Source organism: Ochotona curzoniae, unplaced genomic scaffold (genome assembly GCF_017591425.1).
Source record: "Ochotona curzoniae isolate NIBS_2020 unplaced genomic scaffold, NIBS_Ocur_1.0 patch338, whole genome shotgun sequence".
Lineage (NCBI taxonomy): Eukaryota > Metazoa > Chordata > Mammalia > Lagomorpha > Ochotonidae > Ochotona > Ochotona curzoniae.
In genome coordinates, this window is record NW_024466904.1 from 1 (window position 1) to 22,766 (window position 22,766).

General features: G+C 47.2%; 1 protein-coding gene across 2 annotated transcripts; it reads left to right on the top strand.

Moving 5' to 3' along the window:
* Nucleotides 1-10,404: 10,404 nt before the first annotated feature.
* Nucleotides 10,405-22,052, top strand: LOC121167141 (E3 ubiquitin-protein ligase E3D-like). 2 transcript variants are annotated; one of them, XM_040996518.1, is made up of 3 exons: nucleotides 10,405-10,490; nucleotides 16,575-16,771; nucleotides 21,920-22,052. In XM_040996518.1, the coding sequence occupies exons 1-3, from the start codon at nucleotides 10,414-10,416 to the stop codon at nucleotides 21,931-21,933; spliced, it is 288 nt and encodes a 95-aa protein (XP_040852452.1). In that variant the 5' UTR covers nucleotides 10,405-10,413; the 3' UTR covers nucleotides 21,934-22,052. The 2 variants fall into 2 exon arrangements, 1 of the variants encoding a protein (XP_040852452.1); XR_005885555.1 differs by lacking the exon at nucleotides 10,405-10,490 and having other exon boundaries at nucleotides 16,172-16,771; nucleotides 21,915-22,052.
* Nucleotides 22,053-22,766: the final 714 nt, after the last annotated feature.

Below are 22,766 nucleotides of genomic sequence, written 5' to 3' on the forward strand. Positions count from 1 at the left end.
TAGGCTGCAGCTCATGCTGGGGAGCACAAGTCAGGGCTACAGCGTTTGCATGGGCTGGATCTGGAGAGAGGCCAGGCTAGATCAGGCCTCAGCACCCACTGTCATGCGCAAGAGCCAGGACAGGGTGTGGGCCATGCCTGGCTGGGCTGGGCTGGGCTAGGCTATAGCACCCGTCAATGAGAGCTGAGCCTGATTGGACCATGCCAGCATTTGCAAGACCCCAGGGCTGGGAACGAGCCTGGTATACAGACTCCCCTGACATGCTACAGCTCCCACTGGTGAATATGAGAGCAGGGGCTGTGGGTAATTCAGGCTAGGCAAGGATGCAGCACTTTTCAGCATGTGTGTAGGCTAGGTTTGAGGGCAGGCCAGACTGGGTTAGGCTCTGCATGCCACTGGTAATCGAAAGAGCTAGAATGGGTATGGGACAGACTGGGCTAGGCTGTCCCACCCACCAGTGAGTCAGAATGGACACAGGCCAGCCTAACTAGGCTGTATTATCCATCAGTGAGTGCCTAGACTGGGGGCCAGCCAATTCAGTCTCAATACCAGCACCCTCCGGCATACGTGAGATCCTCTGCTGGGGGCAGGCATGGTAGTAGAACTTGGTGAACTCCCCTGCTAGCACAGCTCCCACTGGTGAGCACAAGAGCTGGAGTTGGGTGCAGGCCAGACCAGGCTGGGCAGTAGCACCTGTTGGCATACATTTGAACTGGGTCCAGAACCAGGTTGGGCAGAATCAGTCCACAGCACACACTGGCATGAGAGCCAGGACAGAGTATTTGGCCTGGCTGGGTTGGACCACAACACCTGCCAATTCAAATGAGGACTGGGGTGAGTCAGGCTGGGCTAGGCTGTTGCACTTTTGTGGGGAAGAGCTGGGGCAAGGAGTGGGCCACACTAAGCCTGGCTATAGCTCCTACTAGTGAGTGTTGAGACAGGAGGCATACCATCTCAGACTGGGCAGCAACTTCTGGTACACACAAGATCAGCACTGGGAGAGGGCCTGCTGGGGGACTTTTGGGGGTTGCCCCAAAGAGACCTAGCACCCAATGGTACGTGTAAGGACTGGGTTTGTGGTGGGAGACTGGGCTAGACCTCAGCATCCATTGGCTTGTGAGATACGGGGTTGGGCAGAACTGACCAGGCAGCTGCAGCCACAATATGTGCGTTGGTTGGCACAGGTGACAGAGCAAACCTAACCCTTCAAATGGCTGGCACACCCAAGAATTAAGTCTGGGACCCGGCCCAATAGCTTAGTGGCTAAATCCTTGCCTTGCATGCCAGGATGCAAACAAGTGCCAGTTCTAGTCCCAGCTCCACTTCTCATGCAGCTCCCCACTTGTGGCCTGGAAAAGCAGTGGAGGACAGCCCAAAGCCTTGGGGTGCTGCACCTGAATGGAGACCTGGAAGAGGCTCCTGGCTCCTGTCTTTGGATTGGCTTAGCTCTGGCTATTGCAGCCATTTGGGGAGTGAAACAGCAGATGGATAATCTTTCCTCTCTGTAAATCAGCCTTTCCAATAAAAGGTATATATATATGTATATAATCATAAACACACATATAAGTATGTATATAAATCTTTAAAGAAAAAAAAATTAAGCCTGAGATCACTCCAGGGGGAAAACTGAGGTCACTCCAGGGGAGGTTTCTTGGGGAAAACCAGACTACTTCTCCCCAACTAGGCCACTGGATTAAGGGAAAACTGCAGGATTGAGTGGTCTCAACTTTGGCATGTATATATTGCGACTGGACCTCCTCAGTTGTTGATGCCCGTGTAGCAGACAGCATGCCCAGATGCACATGGGGCGCATGACAATCAGCTCACTAGGCCAGCAGAGGACGTCTACTGCCTCGTCAGAGGATGAAAACAGAACAGGTTGGACAACTCTCCTGGCCAAGCTTTGCAGCATGTTTCTGGGTCTCTGGATGTACAAAGCTGGACTTTGCCAACCAACAGACCATGGAAAGATTTTCTCAACCCTAGAGCAGTGAAACCAACAACTTCTCAGAACTATCAAAACCACTCAGGTAGCAGCCTCGGAACATTCTTGCCCACATCGGAGTCTGGAAGGCGTCAAAGGACCATCCCTTAGTCCAAACGCTGATGCAGTTTGACAGCAGAGAGTGGCCCCCTGTTCCTCTTCTCCCGTGGACTCTTGTGAATACAGGGGGAAAAAAATAAACCAACAAACGGAAACATTTGTCCCACTGACCTTCATCCAGACCTCCCCATCCTAATTACACCCCCACAGGAGCAGATATCCCTCTCAACTAAGCAAACAATATTAAAAAGGAAAAGAAAGTAAAGGAGATATGAGATTATTTTATTGTTTTATCTGGTACAGAATTCTTTACCAGAAAAACATTATCTTAACATTTTACTACTCTGAAATCAACATGTTGTATTGTTTTGTCATATTAAAAAAAAACCCAAAGGTTTAATTTATTTTTTTGGATTCAAACCTTTAAGTTAATATATTTGGATAATTACGAGATAGTGCTTTATTTATAAAGGTACTGTTATGGACATTTCTGACAAAATAATGACATCTATCTTATGGAGTAATGATATTAGGTTTTTGAATTTTCAAAGTTTAGTATAATTTCTAAGTTATAATGAAAGCTTTATTTTCCAATTCTTGCAAAGCTAAAGCTCTAAGAAATTTTCAAGTTTAAATTAATTCAGAATCTCCCCAAATTTTTATGCCACTACCCAGATGTGATAATTTCGTGAGACCTGTGAAAGGGCTGACACTTTCCATTCCTCTGACTGTATCAGGAAAAAAGTCTCTAAGCTTGGTGTTAGTATATTAAAACCCATACAATTTTAGTCACTCTCCCTTTAAACAAACAGTACCAAATCTCAGGATTCAGGCATTCATTTGTAGCTGGGAATTAATAACATTATTTTCATTATTTTGTCTACGTCTACCTAACTTCAGTTTATGACAATGCTACCTGCTTTTGATTTAGTTTCTGTAAGCTTCTTTTCAGAATGTTTCTACTGGGTAGACTGTAGCACCAGCTGGTATGAGCACAAAAACTGGGGGCTGAGGGTTGGCCTGGCGAGAGATATGGGAGGCCACCCCAACTAGGCCACAGCATTTGCTGGGTGTGTGTGTGTGTGTGTGTGTGTGTGTGTCTGACTGATTGACACACCTTGGGGAGGGCTAGGCTGTGCTGGGCTGCAGCAATCTCAGAAATCGGGCTGGTGGTGGGACTGAGCAGGCAGATGCACCCACCTGACCATGAGATGGCTGATGTGTGAGAGATTGACCAAACTGACCCAGCACTAACTGTCACACATAACATCCAGGTCCGAGGACATCCCAGCTGAGGTTTCTTGGGGGACTCCCCAACCAAACTACTGGACTCAAACTGTGTCCTTAGGGAAAACCACAAGATATGTGCTCCAATCTTGAAGTGCCTGCATTGGAACTGGCCCTTTTTAATTGCTGATGCCCGTGTAGTAGACAGCATGCCCAGATGCACATGGGGCGCGTGACAATCAGCTCACTAGGTCAGCAGAAGACGTCCAGTATCTCTCAAGAGGATGGAAAACAGAACAGGTTGGACAACTCTCCTGGCCAAACTTTGCAACAAGTGACTAGGTCTATGGACTCTGTGAGGTAGACCTGATCAGCCAACAGACCTTGGGAGGATTTTCTCAACAAAGCTGACAACATCTCACAGTCAACTATCAAAAGCACTCAACTAATACCTTTGAAATACTCTTCCCCTCCTCAGGGTCACTAAGGTCTCATTAACCGCCTGTCCCCATTCCTAGATGCTGATGTAGTTCCATAGCAAAGAGCAGTCTCCTCCCACACCACCCAGAAGACATTGGGAGAGGAAAAACAATCTGAAGCTTTTGTCGCCATCCACCTGCCTCCACACTTGGACCCTCCACATCTGAATCAGAGGCCCACGTGGCTGGGCATCCCTCTCAATTATGTCATCAATTAAAAAAAAAAACCTAAGTATATAAAGAATGAGTCTAACAATTCTTGGCATACATTTGAATAAAATATAAAGGAAGCATGTAGACATAAATCTTGATAATCAAAGAATGACTCAAGCTTGGAAAACCCTATGTTAACCCATTAAATAAGCACATAAAATACAAATCAGTAAATAGGTATAAATGGTTTTAAAGTGCATGCCACGTGTTTAGTCATCATGAAGGACAGAGCAGCATTGTCACAAAACTAAAGTCCGAAGAGGAGTAAAGTAATTCAAAATGAGGTAATAAAAGATTCACAAGGTGGCACAGAAGGTAGGGATTGAAGTTATGCATAATTTTCACATGCTGAGCCAGGGAGAAACCTCAAGCAGCAGAAGCATGGCGCAGGCCCCTGGCAGCCCGTCCCTGATCCTCACTGTGCTGGCCGTCTGCTAAACTCTGGCAATATGCACCGTAAAATGGAAACACAATACTATTTGTAATTTTTTTTTCCTTAATAAAGATATCTTAGACAACTGCAAGGAAAGACCATTGAAGCTTCAGGCTTAAACATCTTGGGGAAAAGATAAGCACAAGGCAAAGGGCAATCATAATGTAAAGACTGGGACAGACATAGTGTCTTTGAATGTTAAGAAAAACCTCAATAAAAATCGTTAATTACACAAAAGTATCAGTTTAGTAGGTCTGCTTAACAATTTTACTTCTGGGACAGAACTTCTCAATTAAGGCTTATCTATTAAAATTAAGTGTTCTGTTCTCATTCCTCCTTAGGGGGAAAAACTCCACAGGAACAGTGCTAATGCCTAATAAAGTAACCAAGAACAGACAGGATAGGCCCGTTGCTGATATGATAATAAAGCCCACCAGAACTTAGCAAAGCAATTTAAGATCTTAGTCAACCATTTCATCCTGCGTACATACAATTTGGAAACAATGGTCTAAGAATTTATGATTCACTTTTGAGTTCAGTTTCAAGATTCAAGTTGTTACAATTCTGTAATTATTCAGTAGTATCAATCAGAGGGCTTCTAAAACCACTTCTCATGGTTTTAGGACCTTATGATAAGAAGGGAAAATTGGCTAGCAAAAGCCATGCCATTAATCAACAAGTCTCTTCCTTACTGAAACTTCAAATGTCATTCTGAGTAAAATCAGTGTCAGAGACTCAAACCCAAACAGGATCTATGGGTTCAACAAAAGGATAAAGACACCAGGAAAAGGAAGTTGCTTTGTTGCATGACTCAAAGCACAGACGCACAGGGATCTGTGTGCGTTCTTAGTATTTTACTAAGGAAAACAGCTGCCTTTTGTTAAATCAGTGATGCCGCTGGGCCTCGGTGCACCAGAAAGCTCCAGGAGACACACAGCACACACAGCCTGCCGCGAAGCACTGCACAGCTGAGCAGGGCCCCAGCACCAGGACAGCCCCGTCCCGGCGTGGCATTCTGCGCATTATACGCTCAGAGATGTTAACAGGTTGGCCATGGGAAAATGAGTTCTCTGGCCTTTTTCCTAAGTTTAGGAAATACAATGATAACCTCCCCCTGGAGAGAACTGGCACATACTATAAGCACAGCAATAAAGGGTTTGAGGCATTAATGACTGACTATTAGGAAATCAAAAGTTAAACTTGGTTTCACCCTGTGCACTCTCTAATTATTTGCATTGGAACACTATTTTAGGGACAATAAGCTTCTTAAATGGCTTTAGAGCAATGTTCGGAGGAAGTCCTGATAATTTCAAATTCCCCTCAAAAGATGACCAAACTGAGGCTTCAGATGTTGACAGCTGGTGAGCGGCATGGGCAAGGCCTCTGACCTCTTCATGCGGGCTAGAGATCTTTCTGCCACCCTCAGCACAAAACAAAAACTCCTTCAACTATCCAAGGACACAAGTTAACAGCCTAACTGATAATATTTACATCTTCACACTTTTTTTCCCTCAACGCTTGAACACATTTTCTCCTCAGTGTATTAGCTCAGTTGTTTTCCATTTGCTCACTTGGGTCCCGACCTATCCACGTCACCTGGAGCTTTGATGAGTCGACAGCCGGGGAATGGTTTAAAACGGGTGTTGGCCGAAATCGTTGGAATAAAGCATTGGAGCCACCTGTGGGTTTAATTGGCTCAAGCCTGTCAGCCCAACTAACTGCTAATGTCTGCCAGGTGAGTTACCTGACTGACCTATAGTATTCACACGAGGTTACATGATACCCACCAAAAAAATAAATCAGGAAAATTCAAGAATGCACCTCTGCCTTCGACATCAAGGTTCCAACACCCTGTCTCTGCATAAAGTTCAGCTCGCACCGTCTCCTCTACGTTTCCTGATTATGGAATATTTTGATTGCGCTCAGTATTTCTCAACCAGGTTTTTTCAATCTTTGCCTTTCTGAAAGGCCACTGAACTTTAAGACAGTTAAAACACACACACACACACACACACACACAAAACCAGAGATAGCTGTGTGCCGCCTCAGGGTCAGCGCAGGGGAGGAAACCAGGGAACAAGTAACTATTGTTATGCTGTTGCAAGTTCCAAAGCCTGGATCAAAGGTGATAACTGTTAACAACTTCCGTCTGCCCGCTCGGGTTCCCTCTTCAGCAACGTCGCCCCTTCTTCCTAACCCTGCCCGGGGAGCACCGACCGCGGCCGCCACCCGCGTCTCCATCCTGGACGCGGCCAGCACCTGACGCCCAGGACGAGTCCTCCCGCAGCGCCCGGCCGAGCCCCCGCCGCCCGGCCCGCCGCGCTCCCGCAGCCCCCCGCAGCCAGGCCCGGGCCTCGCCCGCCTCGCGCCGTGCCGGGGCCGGGGACGCGGTTACCTGCCGTGGGTCGGCCGCTCCCGCCGCCGCCGCCGCCGCCGCCGCCGCTCTCCTGGCAACCGAGCCGGAGACGCGAAGGCCGGGCGCTCCGGGCTGACAGCTCCCGGCGTGCACCGCGCTCACGTCGACGTCGGCCGCCTCGGATCTCCGCCCCCCACGGCCAGACTGTTACCACAGCGCCCTCGCGTGGACGATGGAGGGAGGCGACCGCAGTCACCCAAAGGCTGCAGTGGGCCAGAAAGGGTGTTTCTTTTCTTTAGCAGGTGTTTTAAAATATACTAACAGTCCCCCTTGGAAAGGATGGTAGAGATTAAAAACAGCTTTTAACAAAGTTTGTTGGGCCCGCCGCAATGGTTCAACTGGCTGAACCTCCACGTGCCAGTGCCAGCATCCCATATGGGCACACGTTTATGTCACAGCTGCACCAGTTCCAATCCAGCTCCCTGCTCGTGCCCTGGGAAAGCAGCGAAGGATGGCCCAAGTCCTTGAAACCCTGCACCCACGTGGGAGAACCATAAAGAAGCTTCTTGCTCCTGGCTTTGGATCAGTTCAGCTCCCACTGCTGTGGCCATTTGGGAAGTGAACCAGTGGATTGAAGATCCTTCTGTCTCTAAAAAGTCTGATTTTCCAATTTAAGAAAAAAAAAAAACCTCTTTTTTTTTAAGAAAGGAAGTGTATAAATCTTGCATGCTTTAATATTTTGTAACACGGTCAGAACAGTTGGGTTTGCTAAGGCCAAGAGACAAACAGTTGAAATTAGATTTCAGATTCTTTTGAGTCTGTGGTTCTTCCAATAACATCAGTTTATTCCAGGGAAGGTTTGCCATTGTGTCAGACCTGAGGGTCCAAAATGAGAACTTTTTTTTTTTTGCAAAGTCTTGCCTGTATCTTAAAGACAGTGATCTTTAAAACTGAGCCGACCGGCTACGGAGCTCACGGATGACCTCAAATGGGATACGCACGTCAGAGCAGCACATCGGTAAACTTGTGATGAGGTTTAAGACGGAATGGTGATGTCAGCAATGTAAATCCTCATCTTCCATAAGCTACATCATCAGACTCAATGGCAGAAAACACCATTTCACTAAGTTGCTATATCAGTGATTCTGAATTATTGTATAATAATTATAAGAATATATAGGAATTTATATTGCAACACAATAAGCTTTAAAAGCCCCTAATATTGATTTCAGAAAAATTATTTTAAGTTAGTGTCTTCAGGAATACTTCAGGATGTATCCATGCAGCATCTATGGACGCATTGTTTATTTAGAAATGCTTCGGCTGAGTGGGTTTCCTTGTGGTGATTAAAACTTGGAATCGATAAAACAGAGCAGCAACACAGAGGGTTTGCATATGAAGTTGTTATCGCTATTGTGTTTGAAAAGGCAATCTTCTGTTTTTAAAACAGTCGTTGTCATCCACTGTGGAGATAAATCATACTATTTCTCCATTATAGATATTCAAACTTCCCCAAGACGCTCTTGCCAGTCCTAAGAGGGCCACTTTCTCGGACTGATTTTCTGCAAGAGGGTGGCGGATATTCTCATCTGGGATATCTTCCTTCTCTACCCAGGTTATACGAGGGCCTGTATAAAACCTGGGGGAAATGGGATTTGAAATAAAAAATATAAACCTTCGGCTTAACACAAGCTCTACCAAGGTCATGGTGCCAGCAACTTGGTTCATCCCCAAAGCACTTCAGTTCCTGGAAATTTAACCATCTTTGTACATGAATAAATGACGAAAACATGGGTACCTTTCTAAAACTTTTTTAGATTAGGAAACCAAGACAAAACAAGGCAGAAGCAGCCAGGTGGGGACTGCCGGGTGGGAACAGGTGAGCTCCAAGGCCCAGGTGAGGATGCCAGGTGGGAACTGGTGAGTGTCCGTCAAGGGTCTTGTGCAATTCAGCAGCCCGACCCTGCTGACAGTTCTGGGGAGAGGCGTGTCCTGGCACGTTCCTGCAGAGGTGCTGGCTCAACTTGTCAACACAATGCCCCTGAGAGCAGATGTGGGCTCTTGTAGAGCCCATAAACGAAGCGTCTGGACTATCACCACCTTTGCCTTTGAGCTGGCGAGCCTTGGCCGGAGCAGGACTCCTTCCATCCCGCGGAGCCATTAGCTTTGACCGTGCTTGGCTTCGGGGTTGGACTGCGAAAGCCAAGCTTCATCTCCTGGTACAATCCTTGGAAGAAAAGCCCAGGGAGGATCTTGATCCCACGCGTTTCAAGTCTGCGTTGACGGCTTAGCTCCGGTCCGCCGTAGAGGTAAGTTTGTAACAGTCCTGGAACCTACCAAGCAGACAACCAACTCCACTGTGCATTTCATTAACCCACAGTGCAGAAGCGGAACCCACTGGGATGTCTGTAGGGTGGGCTATTGTTAGTCCTCTTCACTTGGAACATGAACAAGATCAATTTATTACTCAAAAATTTACATGAGTGGTCTACCACTGGGTTTGCCATCTCATCCCTCCTAAAAAGAAGCTATCCAATGGCTAACTGGTGATGGGGGGCGGGGAACATTACTCTCATCGAATTTTTGTAAAATATCAATGATTTTACACAAGTGCTAGCGAACCTTCACCCAAATTTGATGCTTGTTCTTGCTCCAGCTTTAACAGAACTCAGGTCATTCCGTTGAGGGTTCTTTCCTAGCTGGTGCCTATCCTTGCTAGTAATCCCAAAGGAGATCCTGTTCCTGCCAATTGCAACAAATCGGTATGTGTTTATTTGGGAACAAATATGTTTGAAATGCACATGGCTCCCACTGCCCCTCTCCTCCAATTACGCAGCTTCCGTGAATTTCGAGAAAACCCTCGCGGGAACTGGTAGTCAGCTATCAACCTTCAAGTATGCTCTTTCTATAGCAAGGAACCCTTTCATTTCTGCAGCGGCTCCTCTATCTGAGGCTCAACGTTAAGTTGATCCATGATAATGTTGTTGCTCGGATGGATACACACCTACACAGAGACCAAGGTAGATTTGGGAATCGAAGATTCCGCTCTGGGTTCCCTGGAGATGGTTCCCATTTCTGTCACCTGTTGCACCCCAGTTCGCCAAGGGACCCCAGTATGGAGTCCTTTCCAGGGAGACCCCGGCGGCGTTGACTCTGCCCTCGGCCGCCAGGCGGCGCTGTGGGCTGGCGGTGGGGCTGTCCCGCGGGCTCCGGCCGCCAGGTGGCGCTGTGGGCCGGCGGTGGGGCTGTCCGGGCCGGTTCCGGCCGCCGCCGTCGCCGAAGCCGCACGCGTGCCCGGCTGCTCGGCCGAGAGGGTCTCCGGAGCCGCGGTCCGCTCCCGGCTCCGGTCTCCCATCTCCCGGCTCCGGCTCCGCTCCGGGCTCCGGCTCCGGGCTCCCATCTCCCCACTCCGGCTCCCGGCTCCCATCTCCCGGCTCCGGCTCCGCTCCCTGCTCCACCTCCCGGCTCCGGCTCCCGGCTCCCGGCTCCACCTCCCGGCTCCGGCTCCGCTCCCTGCTCCACCTCCCGGCTCCGGCTCCCGGCTCCCGGCTCCCGGCTCCCGGCTCCGGCTCCCCACTCCCGGCTCCGCTCCGGCTCCGGCTCCGGCTCCGGCTCCGGCTCCCATCTCCCATCTCCCGGCTCCCATCTCCCGGCTCCCGGCATGGCGGCGGCCGCGGCCGAGCCCCGCGTGTTCCTGGAGGTGCGGAGACGACTGCCGAGCGCGCTGCTGATCGTGGGGTAAGCGGGGTCGGCGGGGCCTGCACTCCCGCCGCGCGGGGCTCGGGGTTCCCGGGGAAGTTCGAGAGCCGTGGTGTGACACACCGTTGGCAGTGTCTGGCGTTTCTAACAAAACTGTGCTAAAAGTCAGTCAGCCCCTTCTGCTTGTCCTGAGATCAGGATGCCGCTCCAAGACACGTGACTCGCCTGTGTTCACATCCTTCGTTTGTGTATCTTTCCCATTCATCCAGTAAACCTGTGCTCGGGGAGCCGTCAGCAAAGGTTGCAGACTCACCGAAATCCTATCTTTGTTTCACTCACATTGCAAGTTCTCTTGAGAAGCCTGCAGACGTTTAACTTGCAAGTTGCAATACAAAGTAGAAACTTTTAGAAAGAATGACTTTTAAAAAAAGATATATTTATTTTTATTGGAAAAGCAGGTTTATGGAGAGGAGCGACAGAGAGAAAGATCTGTCTTCTGATTCACTCCCCAAGTGGCCGCAATGGCCAGCCCCCAGCCCATCTGAAGCCAGGAGCTTCCTCCAGGTCTCCCACGTGCGTGCAGCGTCCCAAGGCCTTGGGCCGTCCTCGACTGCCTTCCCAGGGCACAGGCAGGGAGCTGGACGGGAGGTGCAGCAGCCAGGACATGAACTGGTACTCCTGTTGCATCCCAGTGTGTGCAAAGTGGGGGAATTACCCACCAGAGCCATCGGGTGGGGCCTAATGACTTTTTTTTTTGCTTGTTGGCTTCAGTTTTAATGGCTTGTGGTTCCCTTGCCTGTTGCTCTGTGACTGCTCTTTTAAACAGAGTTAGACATTAAAATCCTGACATTTTGTTACAGGTCATAGGTACAGTTTGCTCAGCTTTTCGTTAAATCTGGTGTGACAATTCTGGATGCTTCATCAGTTCTAGTCTCCCCACAAGGGTAGACTCGTTGTCTGAATCGCCTCATTCTTAAGATGGGGAAAGTAGACTTTCTTAATCCCTTGCCCTTATTTCAAAAATGATGAATTTGAATTGATATCTCCAATTTCAGTCTGCTTTGTAGAATAATTAAGAGTCCTAAACGTAACCAAAAAGTGGGTCGGGCAGCAGTTCCGGCCCTGGCTGGGCCTCCCGAGTCCCACGTGGGACTTGCTGCTTCCATCTGTAGCCTGTTGCTCCTGCAGAGCCCGGGCGGCTGCTGGGATGGCTTCAGGAATTGAATCCCTGCCATCCGTGTGGGAGACCTGGTTGTGTTCTGTCGTCCAGTTCTGACTGTGCCCTGACCCAGCCATTGCAGGCACCACGCGAACCTGGCAGCAGCTAGGAGCTGTCATTCCGTGTCTCTCTGCCTCTCATTTTTAAAAAAGATATTGATTTGTTTTTATTTGAAAGGCAGATTTACAGAGAGGAGGAAAGAGAGCCAGATATTCAGTCTACTGCTTGTTCACTCTGAAAGGGCTCACAATGGCTGTGGCTCAGCTGACTCCAAAGCCAGGGGCCAGGAGTTTCTCCCAAGTCTCCCACGTGGGTGCAATCCCCAAGAACTTGGGCCCTCCCCTGCTTCTTTCCCAGCCTGTAGCAAGTGGACCCGGACTGGTTCCTACGTGGAATGTCAGTGTGGCAGGTAGAGGTTTAGCTGTCATTAACCACTGTGTTGCCTCCTCAGGTTTTTTTTTTTTTTTAGTGTAGGTTTTGTCTCATTGTTGAATTGAAAGAATGTTTTATACAGCCTGCCTACAAGGTTTTGTTCATAATCACTTGTCTTGTGTATAAGTGAACATTTTCTCCTAATCTGTGACTTTCCGCTTTGCAATATCCTTCAATTCTCCTCAGGTCCAGTTTATTACTTTCCTAATGGTTAGCGTTTTCTGTCTGTGTCTTAAGAAATCTTTGTGTGCTTCAAGATTATAATATTTTCCCAGGTTTATTTTCTGTAAGTTGTGTAGTTTTAGCCTTTACTTTTTCTTGTTAAGATTTATTTTTTATTACAAAGTCAGGTATACAGAGAGGAGGAGAGACAGAGAGGACGATCTTCCATCTAATCATTCACTCCCCAAGTGGCCACAATGGTTGGAGCTGAGCTGATCCAAAGCCAGGAGCCAGGAACCTCCTCTAAGTCTCCCACACGGGTGCAGGATCCCAAAGCATTGGGCCATCTTCAATACTTTCCCAGGCCACAAGCAGGGAGCTGGATGGGAAGTGGAGCTGCCGGGATTAGAACCGGCAGCCCATATGGGATCCTGGGGCGATCAAGGCGAGGACTTTGGCCACTAGACCACAGCACCGGGCCCTAGCCTTTACATTTTGATCTGTGCTCATGTTGAATTCATTTTTGTGTTTGAATTTTATGTTGGAATTCATTTTGTTTTTCTTGTGAAAGAAAGCCTTTCAGGATGGTTTCTGTGTGATTTTTGACACATGCTTGATATTCTTTGATTTCTTCCTGACTTTGTTGCTTAGCAAGATGTTCCAGCCTCCTCTTATTCCTTCATTCTTTTCTTGTTCCAGCCTTCAGTGCAATCATTTTTCATGGAACCCTGTCTTTCCCTTCCTTCTCCCTCCATCCCCAGTGGAAAAGAACCTTTACAAAGATGTGGCCCCTAAGTGTGCTTGTTGCTGTTGGATGGTGTGTGTGTGTGTGTGTGTGTGTGTGTCTGTGTGTGTGTGTGTGTGAAGGATGTGGGCAGAGGAGCACACACACTTACAACCCCTTGGAGTTTGTGTGTTTGTGTACAGGTGCTTCGAAGCCATGGCTTCCCGCACGTAGCTTCCATTTTAGCCCACTGTCCCTGAGCCCATTCTGGTTGTTTCCCCTTCCTTCTTCTCTCTCACAGTGAGATTCCTGGCCCTTGTTGTCCTCACGCTGTTGTCTTCCTTGATCAGTGTCCCTCTGTGTAACTCATCTGCTGCCTCCCTCTCCCGCCTTTTATTAGCAACACTGTCTACACCTGCATAGACTTTGTTCATAGATTGACTATTTGGTCACCCACATTTATGTATGGTGGCCCTAATCTCTCTCTGGGATGGGGTTAGGAGGCGGGGTCCCCGGGAAGGGGTTAGGAGGTGAGGTCCCTGGGATGGTCTTAGGTGGTGGGGTCCCAGGGAGGTGATTTTGTTTAGATGAGCATGTGAAGATGGAGCCCCCTTAATGGCATACCCATGCCTCCTCTGTCAGCTGTGTTGTTTAAGCCCCTTGCTTGCTGGGACAACAAATGCTGCCCCTGCCAAATCTGTGAGCTCCACAACTGTGGATTCAGTTAATCCCAGAGCAAAATATGCAGAAAAACATGTATCTATACTGAAGATGTGCAGTTTTTCCTATCACTAATCCCTAACAGTATATAGTGTAGCAACAACTTGCCAACACTTACCTTGCATGTTAGGTAGTGTAAGTGATCTTAAGTGATGATGTTAAGCATATGGGAGGATAAGTGTGGGTTCTGTGGAAATACTGTGCCACTTTATATAAGGGACTTGACCTTCTACAGACAGCTAACCTTAGGGGTCGGGGTAGTGGGTTCTTGGAACCAAAACAAACAAACAACAAGCTCAAACCTGTAACAGAGACTATGGGGGAATCTTCAAAACACCGATGGGAAGTGCATATTACAAAAACTGTGCCTGAATTCAAGAATCTTTTTGCAATATAATAAGCATTTTAAAAAATTCCTTTTTCTGTGAACTGCTTTAAGGTCTTATATGTATCTCATGAAGTGTAAAATATTTCCTATCTGTCCTTTCATAGAAAGTTGACTCTTAGCTGTAAAGTCTGCAGGCATCATTTCTTCTTTTTTGGAGCACAGAAAGGAACGTCGGGGGCTCCATGTGCTGCTTCGTTGCCCGGACAGCCGCAGTGGCTGCTTGCCCGGGCACAGGGTGCTGCCAAAGAGCTGCTGTGGAAGTGTCATCGCGGCACCTGTGTCCCAAGGGTGGCTTAACTTGCTCCAGCCCCAAACATAATTTCTTTTTTCTTTCTTTCCTTTTTTTTTTTTTTTAAGATTTATTTATTTTTATTGCAAAGTCAGATATACAGAGAGGAAGAGAGAGAGGAAGATCTTCCATCTGATGATTCACTCCCCAAGTGATCTCCGTGGCTGGTGCTGCGCCGATCCGAAGCCAGGAGCCAGGAACTTCCTCTAAGTCTCCCATGTGGGTGCAGGAACCCAAGGCTTTGGGTCCTCGACTGTTTTCCCAGGCCACAAGCAGGAAGCTGGATGGGAAGTGGAGCTGCCGGGATTAGAACCGGCAGCCATATGGGATCCAGCGCTTTCAAGGCGAGGACCTTAGCTGCTAGGCCATGGCGCCGGGCCTCAGCATGATTTCTTGATATTGGACTTTGAGCTCAAGGATTTGAGACTGTCTCCCCCGTGAGTAGAGCTGGTTCTAGATATCCCCTTGGAGTTGTTCATGAAGGGCAGTTCACATGCTGTGAAAGTACTCTGAAGATGTTTGCGCGTAAGCAGGATTCACAGGGGAACGGTTGCTTTGCCCTTAGAAGACACTCAAGCAGGTGGCCTGCCCTCTACACTCAGGTGGCAGGGGATCGATGCCTGCCTGCTGCTTGCTCTTACGAGTGAGGCGGGCAGCTCTGTTACTGAGCACCTCTGGTCTTCACTGCGTCATTTCCGTTTATTCCTCACCCCCTTCTGTGCTACGAGCAGTGATTTCTTGGATTCCTTCATTTCTCTCTCTACCTTTGACCCTTGGTAGAAATGAAATGCGTTTAACCCTTTCCTGCCTATATTGAGTTTAGAAGTTTGTGTTTCTCATGAATTGAGTTAGTAAATACTTTTATACCTGTTATTTTTTTTTAAAGATTTATTTTTATTATTATTTTTTTTATTGGAAAGGCGGATATACAGAGAGGAGAGACAGAGAGGAAGATCTTCCGTCCGATGATTCACTCCCCAAGTGAGCGCAACGGCCGATACTATGCCAATCCGAAGCCAGGAGCCTCTTCCGGGTCTCCCACGCGGGTGCAGGGTCCCAAAGCTTTGGGCTGTCCTCGACTGCTTTCCCGGGCCACAGGCAGGGAGCTGGAAGGGAAGCGGGGCTGCCAGGATTAGAACTGGCGCTTATATGGGATCCCAGGCGTGCAAGGCGAGGACCTTAACCACTTGCGCCATTGCGCCGGGCCCAATATACCTGTTATTCTTATATCACTATATTTCTCATTAATTATTTTATAACGTGTTTGTATTTATTTGAGAGGCTGAGCCAGAGGCATTGAGAGACATTGGGGTTCGTACCCCGGATGCCTACGATAGCTGGTGTTTGGCTAGGGCCAAAGCTGGGAACTCAATCCAGGTCTCCCACGTGCTTGGCAAGAACCCAGTTACTCAAACCCTCACCCCTGCCCTCAGGGTCTGCGTTAGGAAGAAGCTGGAATCCACAAGTGGATCTGGGTGTGAACCCAGGCTCTCCAGAAACGCACGTGAGCATCTTATGCTGGGATAACTGGCCCGTCTCTTTGTACTCTTGCAAATGTTGTAGGGCAGTGGGTTATGCTGCCGCTCGTGATGTCAGCATCCTGTATGTGCAGCCATTCAGGTTCTACCTGCTGCCCTTCCAGCATCCTGGACGGCAGTGGCGGATGGTCCAGGCGCTTCAGCCTCTTCAGTCTGACGGCGCTAGGGCTCTTGGCTGCCGCCTGACCCCGCTTTGGCCGTGTTGGACTTGAAGAGTAAATCAGTGGATGGAAAGATCTCTCTCTCTCTCTTCTTATATCACTGTTAGCTCTACTTTTCAAACAATCACAACAAATCTTAGGGAAATAAATACTGATAAGGAAGCTTTTCTTTTCTCTCTTTTGTTTCATTTAATTCTGTTCTTCTTAAGCTCCATTATGTGGAATAACAATACTTTGCTCTGGTTTATAAGTAAGATAAGACATAATTTTAATTCTCAGAAGAATAGGATAAGTGTCCAGGGCTTTCACGTTGCAGTGGCAGTGGGGAGCACTGGTGATTAGCAATGCCTGTGATGTTACAAACCGTTCTCGGGCAGTGACTTCAAGGACACTCTCAGAGAGGAACAACACTTCTTGGTCACGCCTCCTTCTATCCTGTGTTTTTGAGCAATGAAAAAGCATTTATTTGGGTTTTATTTTTAATTCCTAGGGAGCCAGGAGACGGACGGCTACCCCTAGACATTTCCGTTACATCTTCCTCACTCCAGATGAAAACACCTGATGGCTGCACTGACCTGGAGATTCCAGCAGGGGTCAGCCTTGTGCCTTCCTCCTGCCGCGGGCTGCAGTACATGCCTGGGGAAGGGCTGCATCTGAGGCTGCAGGCGCGGGCCGATCTCAGCACAAGTGAGTAGGATTAACACTTCTGGATTTGCAGTTATATATATACATATCATATATAACTATATAGTTACATATATATGTAGTTATAAATTAAAGTGGTTGAACTTTTCCCAGGTGGTGCCTATGGCAAAGGCTGTGGGTTCCAGGAGACGTCCCACCTCGGTCAGCTCTGCCAGTTATAAGCCGGATGCAACTGAATATGCTGCTACTAGGCTAAGTTATTTTCTTTCCTGTTAGTGTTTTTTTTCTTAAAATTTTAATTTATTATTTTATTTGGAAGGTAGATAGAGATAGAAATTTTTTCATTTGTGGGTTCACTTTTCAAATGCCCACAATAGCACAGACTGAGCTAGGACAAAGCAGAGAGCTGGGAGCTTAGCCCGGCTGTTCCAGGGATGACGCACAAGTCCAGCTGTGCAAGCCATCACCTGCTGCCTCCCACGGGCTGCCGGAGCAGGAGCTGCAGTCAGAGCTGGAGCCAGACACTCCTGTGTATGATGGACATATTCCGAGTGGTGTGTATGTGTGTGTGTTTTTTAATTAAACAGAAATATTTAATTTGTTGATTCATTCTCTCAGATGCCCAGGCTGACTGGGCCAAAGCCAGGAGCCAGAACCACTGACCAGGCCTCCCACATGAGCTGTGTGAAGCCCAGCACTTGGGCCACCTTCCACCATCTTCTAGCATTATCAGGAAGCTAAATTGGAAACCCGAGAGTAGCCAAGACCTAACCCAACACTCTGATGGTGATGGGAACATCCCAAGAGCCAGCTTAATCTGCTAGGCCACAGCATTTGCCCCCCAGTAATTTCTTATCCACTGTGCCCAATACCTGCCCCATTAAAAAAAAATAAACTGTTTTGTAAAGACTTGTTTATTTTTATTGGAAAGGCAGATTTACAGAGAGGAGGAAAGACAGGAAGAGAAAGATCTTTCATGTGCTGGTCACTCTCCAAATGTCTACAATGGCTGAAGCTGAGCTGATCCGAAGCTGGGAGCTTCTTCTGGGTGTCCCACATGAATACAGGGTCCCAAGACCTTGGGCCATCCTTCAGTGCTTTCCAGGCTGAAGCAGGGTGCCAAATGGGGAGTGGAGCAGCTGGGACACAAACTGGTGCCCATAAGGGATGCTGTTACTTGCAGGTGAAGGTTTAGACAGTTGAGCTGCCATGTTATCCCCATGATAGACTGTTTTTAGGGCACTTTTTGCTCCACAGCAAAATTGACTACAAGGTACAGAGGTTTCCTGTAGATATTCTCTGTTTTGTTTGTTTGTTTAAGATTTATTTTATTAGGAAGGCAGATTTAGAGAGAAGGAGATACAGAAAGATCTTCCATCCGCTGATTTCACTCCCCCAGTGGCCAGACCAGCCCGAGCTGACCTGATTAAAGCCAGGGGCCAGCAAATTTTCCACACTAGTGCAGGTTCCCATGGCTTTGGACCATCTTATACTGCTTTCCCAGGCCACAAGTGGGAAGCTGGATGGGAAGTGGAACAGCTGGGCATGAACTGACACCCATAGGGATCTTGGTGCAAGTAAGGTGAGAATTTAGCCACTGAGCCATCATGCTGGGCCCTGTTTTGTTTCTTTGATTATAAAATTTCATTGTTCAGAGACATGATGTGAGGATTAAATTGGATGGCAATTATGTAAGACCTGGTTGACTTTAACACATCACATAGAAATTCATTGACTGGGGGTACTGGTGTGGTGGTGCTTCAGGCTCATCCTCCGCCCTGTGGTGCTAGCATCCCGCATTGGTGCTGTTTGTGTCCTGGCTGTTGCACTTCTGATCTGTCTCTCTGATTATGGCCTGGGAAAGCAGCAGAGGGTGGGCGTGGTCCTTGGACCCTGCACCCATGGCAGAAGCTCCTGGCTCCCAGCTTTGGATAAGCTCAGCTTTGGCTGTTGTGACTGTGTGGGGAATGAACCAGCTGATGGAAGACCTTCTCTCTCTTCTCTTTGTAAAATCTGCCTTCCAAATAAAAGTAAATATCTTAAAAAAAAAAAAAAAAGAAAGAAAAATAAAATAAATTCAGTGACTCAGCAAATCTCTTAGCTGGGTTCCAGGCCTTCACCTGGGTGCTGGGATCCAGAGTTAGCAGGCCAGGGAAGTCTGTCCTCGCGCAGTGGATGTTGCAAAGGGTACAGGCAGTGGGTGAACACATCTTTAGCTGCATCCTGAGAAAAGTGCACTGAGCAAAGTGAAGTGGAATCATGGGACAGGAAGTGACTAAGCTTTAGGGGACGGGATGTCGGACAAGAAAGGCCCCCTCTGCGAAGCTAGCATTTAATCAGAGACGTAGATGATGGAAATGATGGCAGTTCCAAAAGGAGCAGTATGTGCAAGGAACCGGAAGTTGGCTTTGATGTGAAATTTCATGTGATATATTTGCAGTGCTTTGTGATTTGATTGTATGTGAAGTCAGGACAAAATGTTCTTGTAATCCCTCATGATGAATTTACTGAATAAAATGATTGATTCATTTCACGTGTTACAGTGTATGTGTTGTGCTGTGGAGGGCTGAATTTATGTAAATAGAGAACAGAGGTTGTAGAGGATTTACGGGAGGCTTACAGTCAGAGAAGATTGCAGCTCTTGAGGCTGCATCCTGAGACTGCACTGCCCCCTCTGTGGTCAGCCTGGGCCGTGTGGGAGCTGGGGAGAGGGGCCGCGGGACTGCTGCGACGAGCCCCCCAGGAGCTGTTGAGCTAGCCCCCCAGTGACGACACCAGCCTCCAGGAGAAAACACGATGAGAGCGTGCTCCGTTTCTTTTTGCTGGAGTTATTTTTGCTGAAGTTCTGCATTCTTGAACTAGTTCAAGACAGTTGGTTTTAGAGTTAGGATAAGGAGAAGCAGTGCCAGGGAGCGTGAGTGGATGGCATAGGGTCAACCTTAAGCACGATGGAGTAATTATCGGAGGAAGGCTGGGGTCACTGAAATGGAGGTAGACTCTGTGTGTGTGCGTGCGCATGCGTGTGTGTGTGTGTGTGTGAGAGAGAGAGAGAGAGACAGGTGGGCCGAGAGGGTGATGTGTGTGGGGCAGGGGGAGGCGGCCAGGAAAGAATGAGGAAAACTACACCTTGGATATTTGGGTTGCTCCTAGAAACTGGGTGAAAAGCAGGCGTAAAAGCCACAATGGGATGTTTTCATGTTTTTTTTCTCTGGGATTGAGAACTCACAACCTCCAGGGGCATATATTAGGTGTTGGCCACCCACATTCTGCAATATACAAATAGCAAGGCTGAAATTAGTTTGAAAATTTGAAATCAGCCAACATTGCTTTATGTTCATTGTAGGACACAATAAATTGACTACCACGTGTTACTTTGCATATTGTTTGTGTTCATTGGTTTCCTGTTTCTTTATATTTCTGAAACATATTGTACTCAAATATCTGAAAAGGAAAATCTTGAAAACCATGTTCCCTCGTGCATGAAAGAGTATGCAAAATAGATTCCTCACCACTTAATTGCTTCAGTGCCATCCACAAAAAAGGTGGTGAATAAATATTAATAAATTTGAGATAGGTGCATACTAATGTGAACTTAAACTCTATTACAGAAAGTGGCCTTTGAATTTTTTGGCTTTCAGTGTATTTAAGCGTTTTTAAAAGTTGGGCATTCAGCTGGTTGAGTGTCCGCTTTAGGACAACCATGGTGAGATATGCTGGTCACTCGGAATGTGCCTGGGGTAAGTCACCACCGCCGAAGTGGAACAGGCAGTCAGAACAGAGACATGAGTTTCATCACTGGCAGTACTCCCAGGATTCCTGTCAGGAAAGTTCTGATCCAGTGTATCAAGCTAGGTAGCCAGCAGAGGGCAGTGTTTAACTGAAAATTTGTGTATTCTGGAGTGACTGCTTTGGCTGTATTACCCAGGGTCTCCTTTTTGTCTGCTCAGAGTTGAAGTTTAGTACCGTTTATTTCACCTTTGTGCTATAGGGATTTACAGGTCCTTCTAGAAATTAAACTGTGGATTTTTAAATTGTCAATTCTTAAAGTTTCTACTATCAGTTTTTTTTTTAAATCCTGAAAGTGAGTACCTATGAAATAACAAGCCAAATTGCTTGGATTCTAATGGGTTTAACTAAAATGTATTTAATTAGATACTTATAGACAAATAGCTTGTTTATGCTATGCTTTCTTTTCCTTTTTCCATAAATAGCGGAAATTAAGAATACATACTATTTTTACACTGCCTTTTTAAGTTAGTGCCAGAAATATTCATTTCCCCCATAGCTTTTAACATTTTCTCATATCTTTCATGAGACATTGAGTTTTTAGTGTTTATTTTGTTATTTCTATTGGAAAGGCAGATTAATGTAAAGAAGTTCAGAGAAAGAGAGAGAGAAAACCTTTCATCCATTGGCTCACTCCCCAAATGACCACAATGGTTGGAGCAGAGCCGATCCAAAGCCAGGAGCTAGCAGCTTCTTCTGGGTCTCCCATGTCAGTGCAGGATCATAAGGCTTTGGTCCATCCTCCACTGCTTTCCCAGGTTATAAGCAGGGAGCTGGATCAGAAGTGGAGCAGCTGGGACACAGACTTGTGCCCATTGGGGGTACTGGTGCTGCCAAGGCAGAGGATTAGCCAGTGTAGCCATTGTGCCAGCCCCAGAAATTGAGAGTTGCTCTTGGAAGACCAAACTCTTTATCTGGCGTTATTCCATGGGCATGGGTGCGCTATCTAATAAAGACCACTCCAGAGCCATTTTGTTGAGATGCATTGGTACACAGGTGATGTGCCAGAATGGGCATCAATCACCCTTGTTTACGTCAAATTGATCTCTTAGGATTCTATTTCCCAACAGTCACACCGATGAAAAGGTCCACTCAGCCGAGGCTGCTGAGGGGCTGTGCAGGAAGTAGAGCACTTCCTGTTTGCACTCACCTTGCGTAGTGGTGTTTTGTATGTTACTCGGGTCACATAGGGCAACACCTTGCTCTGAGACTTCACAGATTCTGTTTTGGTAAAAGCTTCTCTGGTTGGGTCCTCAGATAACACTAACTGAATGTGTGCTTCGGGTTAGATCGTAAACTCTGCATTGATGGCAGTTTATGGTGCTCATTCAACTCTGTAAGTACGGTAATATGTTGATTGCAGGCCTCTAACATTTTTCATTTTGTTGGTTTTCTTTAGAGCAGATTTCTCTGTTTAATCAAAACTCACACGTCCAAGGATGTTACACATTTCATTGCCAATCCTGCGGTGAAGTCATAATAAGGGACAGGTATGGACTGTATTTAACATTGATTTCTCCTGGGCCTGGCAAGGGCTTTCTCTCCTTCCAGACTTTTTGAAGTAATTGTCCACAAAGCTGGATAGGGCCTTAAAATGAGAGCCAGCTTAATGTCACTCTGAACAGAATCAACCACAAAGCTGGCCAGAGTCAGAGGATGGTTATTCCGTCTTAGTGAGATAAAGGCAGAGAGGCTGGCTTTGCGGGAGAAGGGCTTATCTCGCTGGAAGTAGCCGTGCTAATCACTGATGTCCCTGTGTGCTGACAAAAGATGTGTCATCTGTCACACAGCTTATCTGTCATCCTGGTGAGTGGAGTTTTTCACATGAAGGGAATTTTCTGCACAAGAACTTTTCAGTAAAACTTTCTATTTGGGCTGTGTGGATGAGTGCCCTTTGAAAATCCACTGTGGATTCTCCCTACCCTTCTGAACTCACCCTGGCTCATTAAAGCGGAACATGGGGCTCGGAGAGCGCAAATTAACCTTTTCTCATTGAATAGGTTAATCCTGTAACCTGTTCTTGTGCTGACTTGTTGCAGTTCCCGTAGTAAGATGAGAAAAGCTCTTTGCTATTTTCTTTGCATTCCTAAGTTAACTCATTGAATTATTTTTTCCTTTTTTTCTCTCTTGCTTCTATTAGCTTTCTTGTTGTTTGGGTATAGACCCTTCCCTTGAATTCTCAGCTTCCAGTCTCTCATAAGCCAAAAAGAATAATGGAAACCTTATAATTATTAACAATATTCTTGAAAAA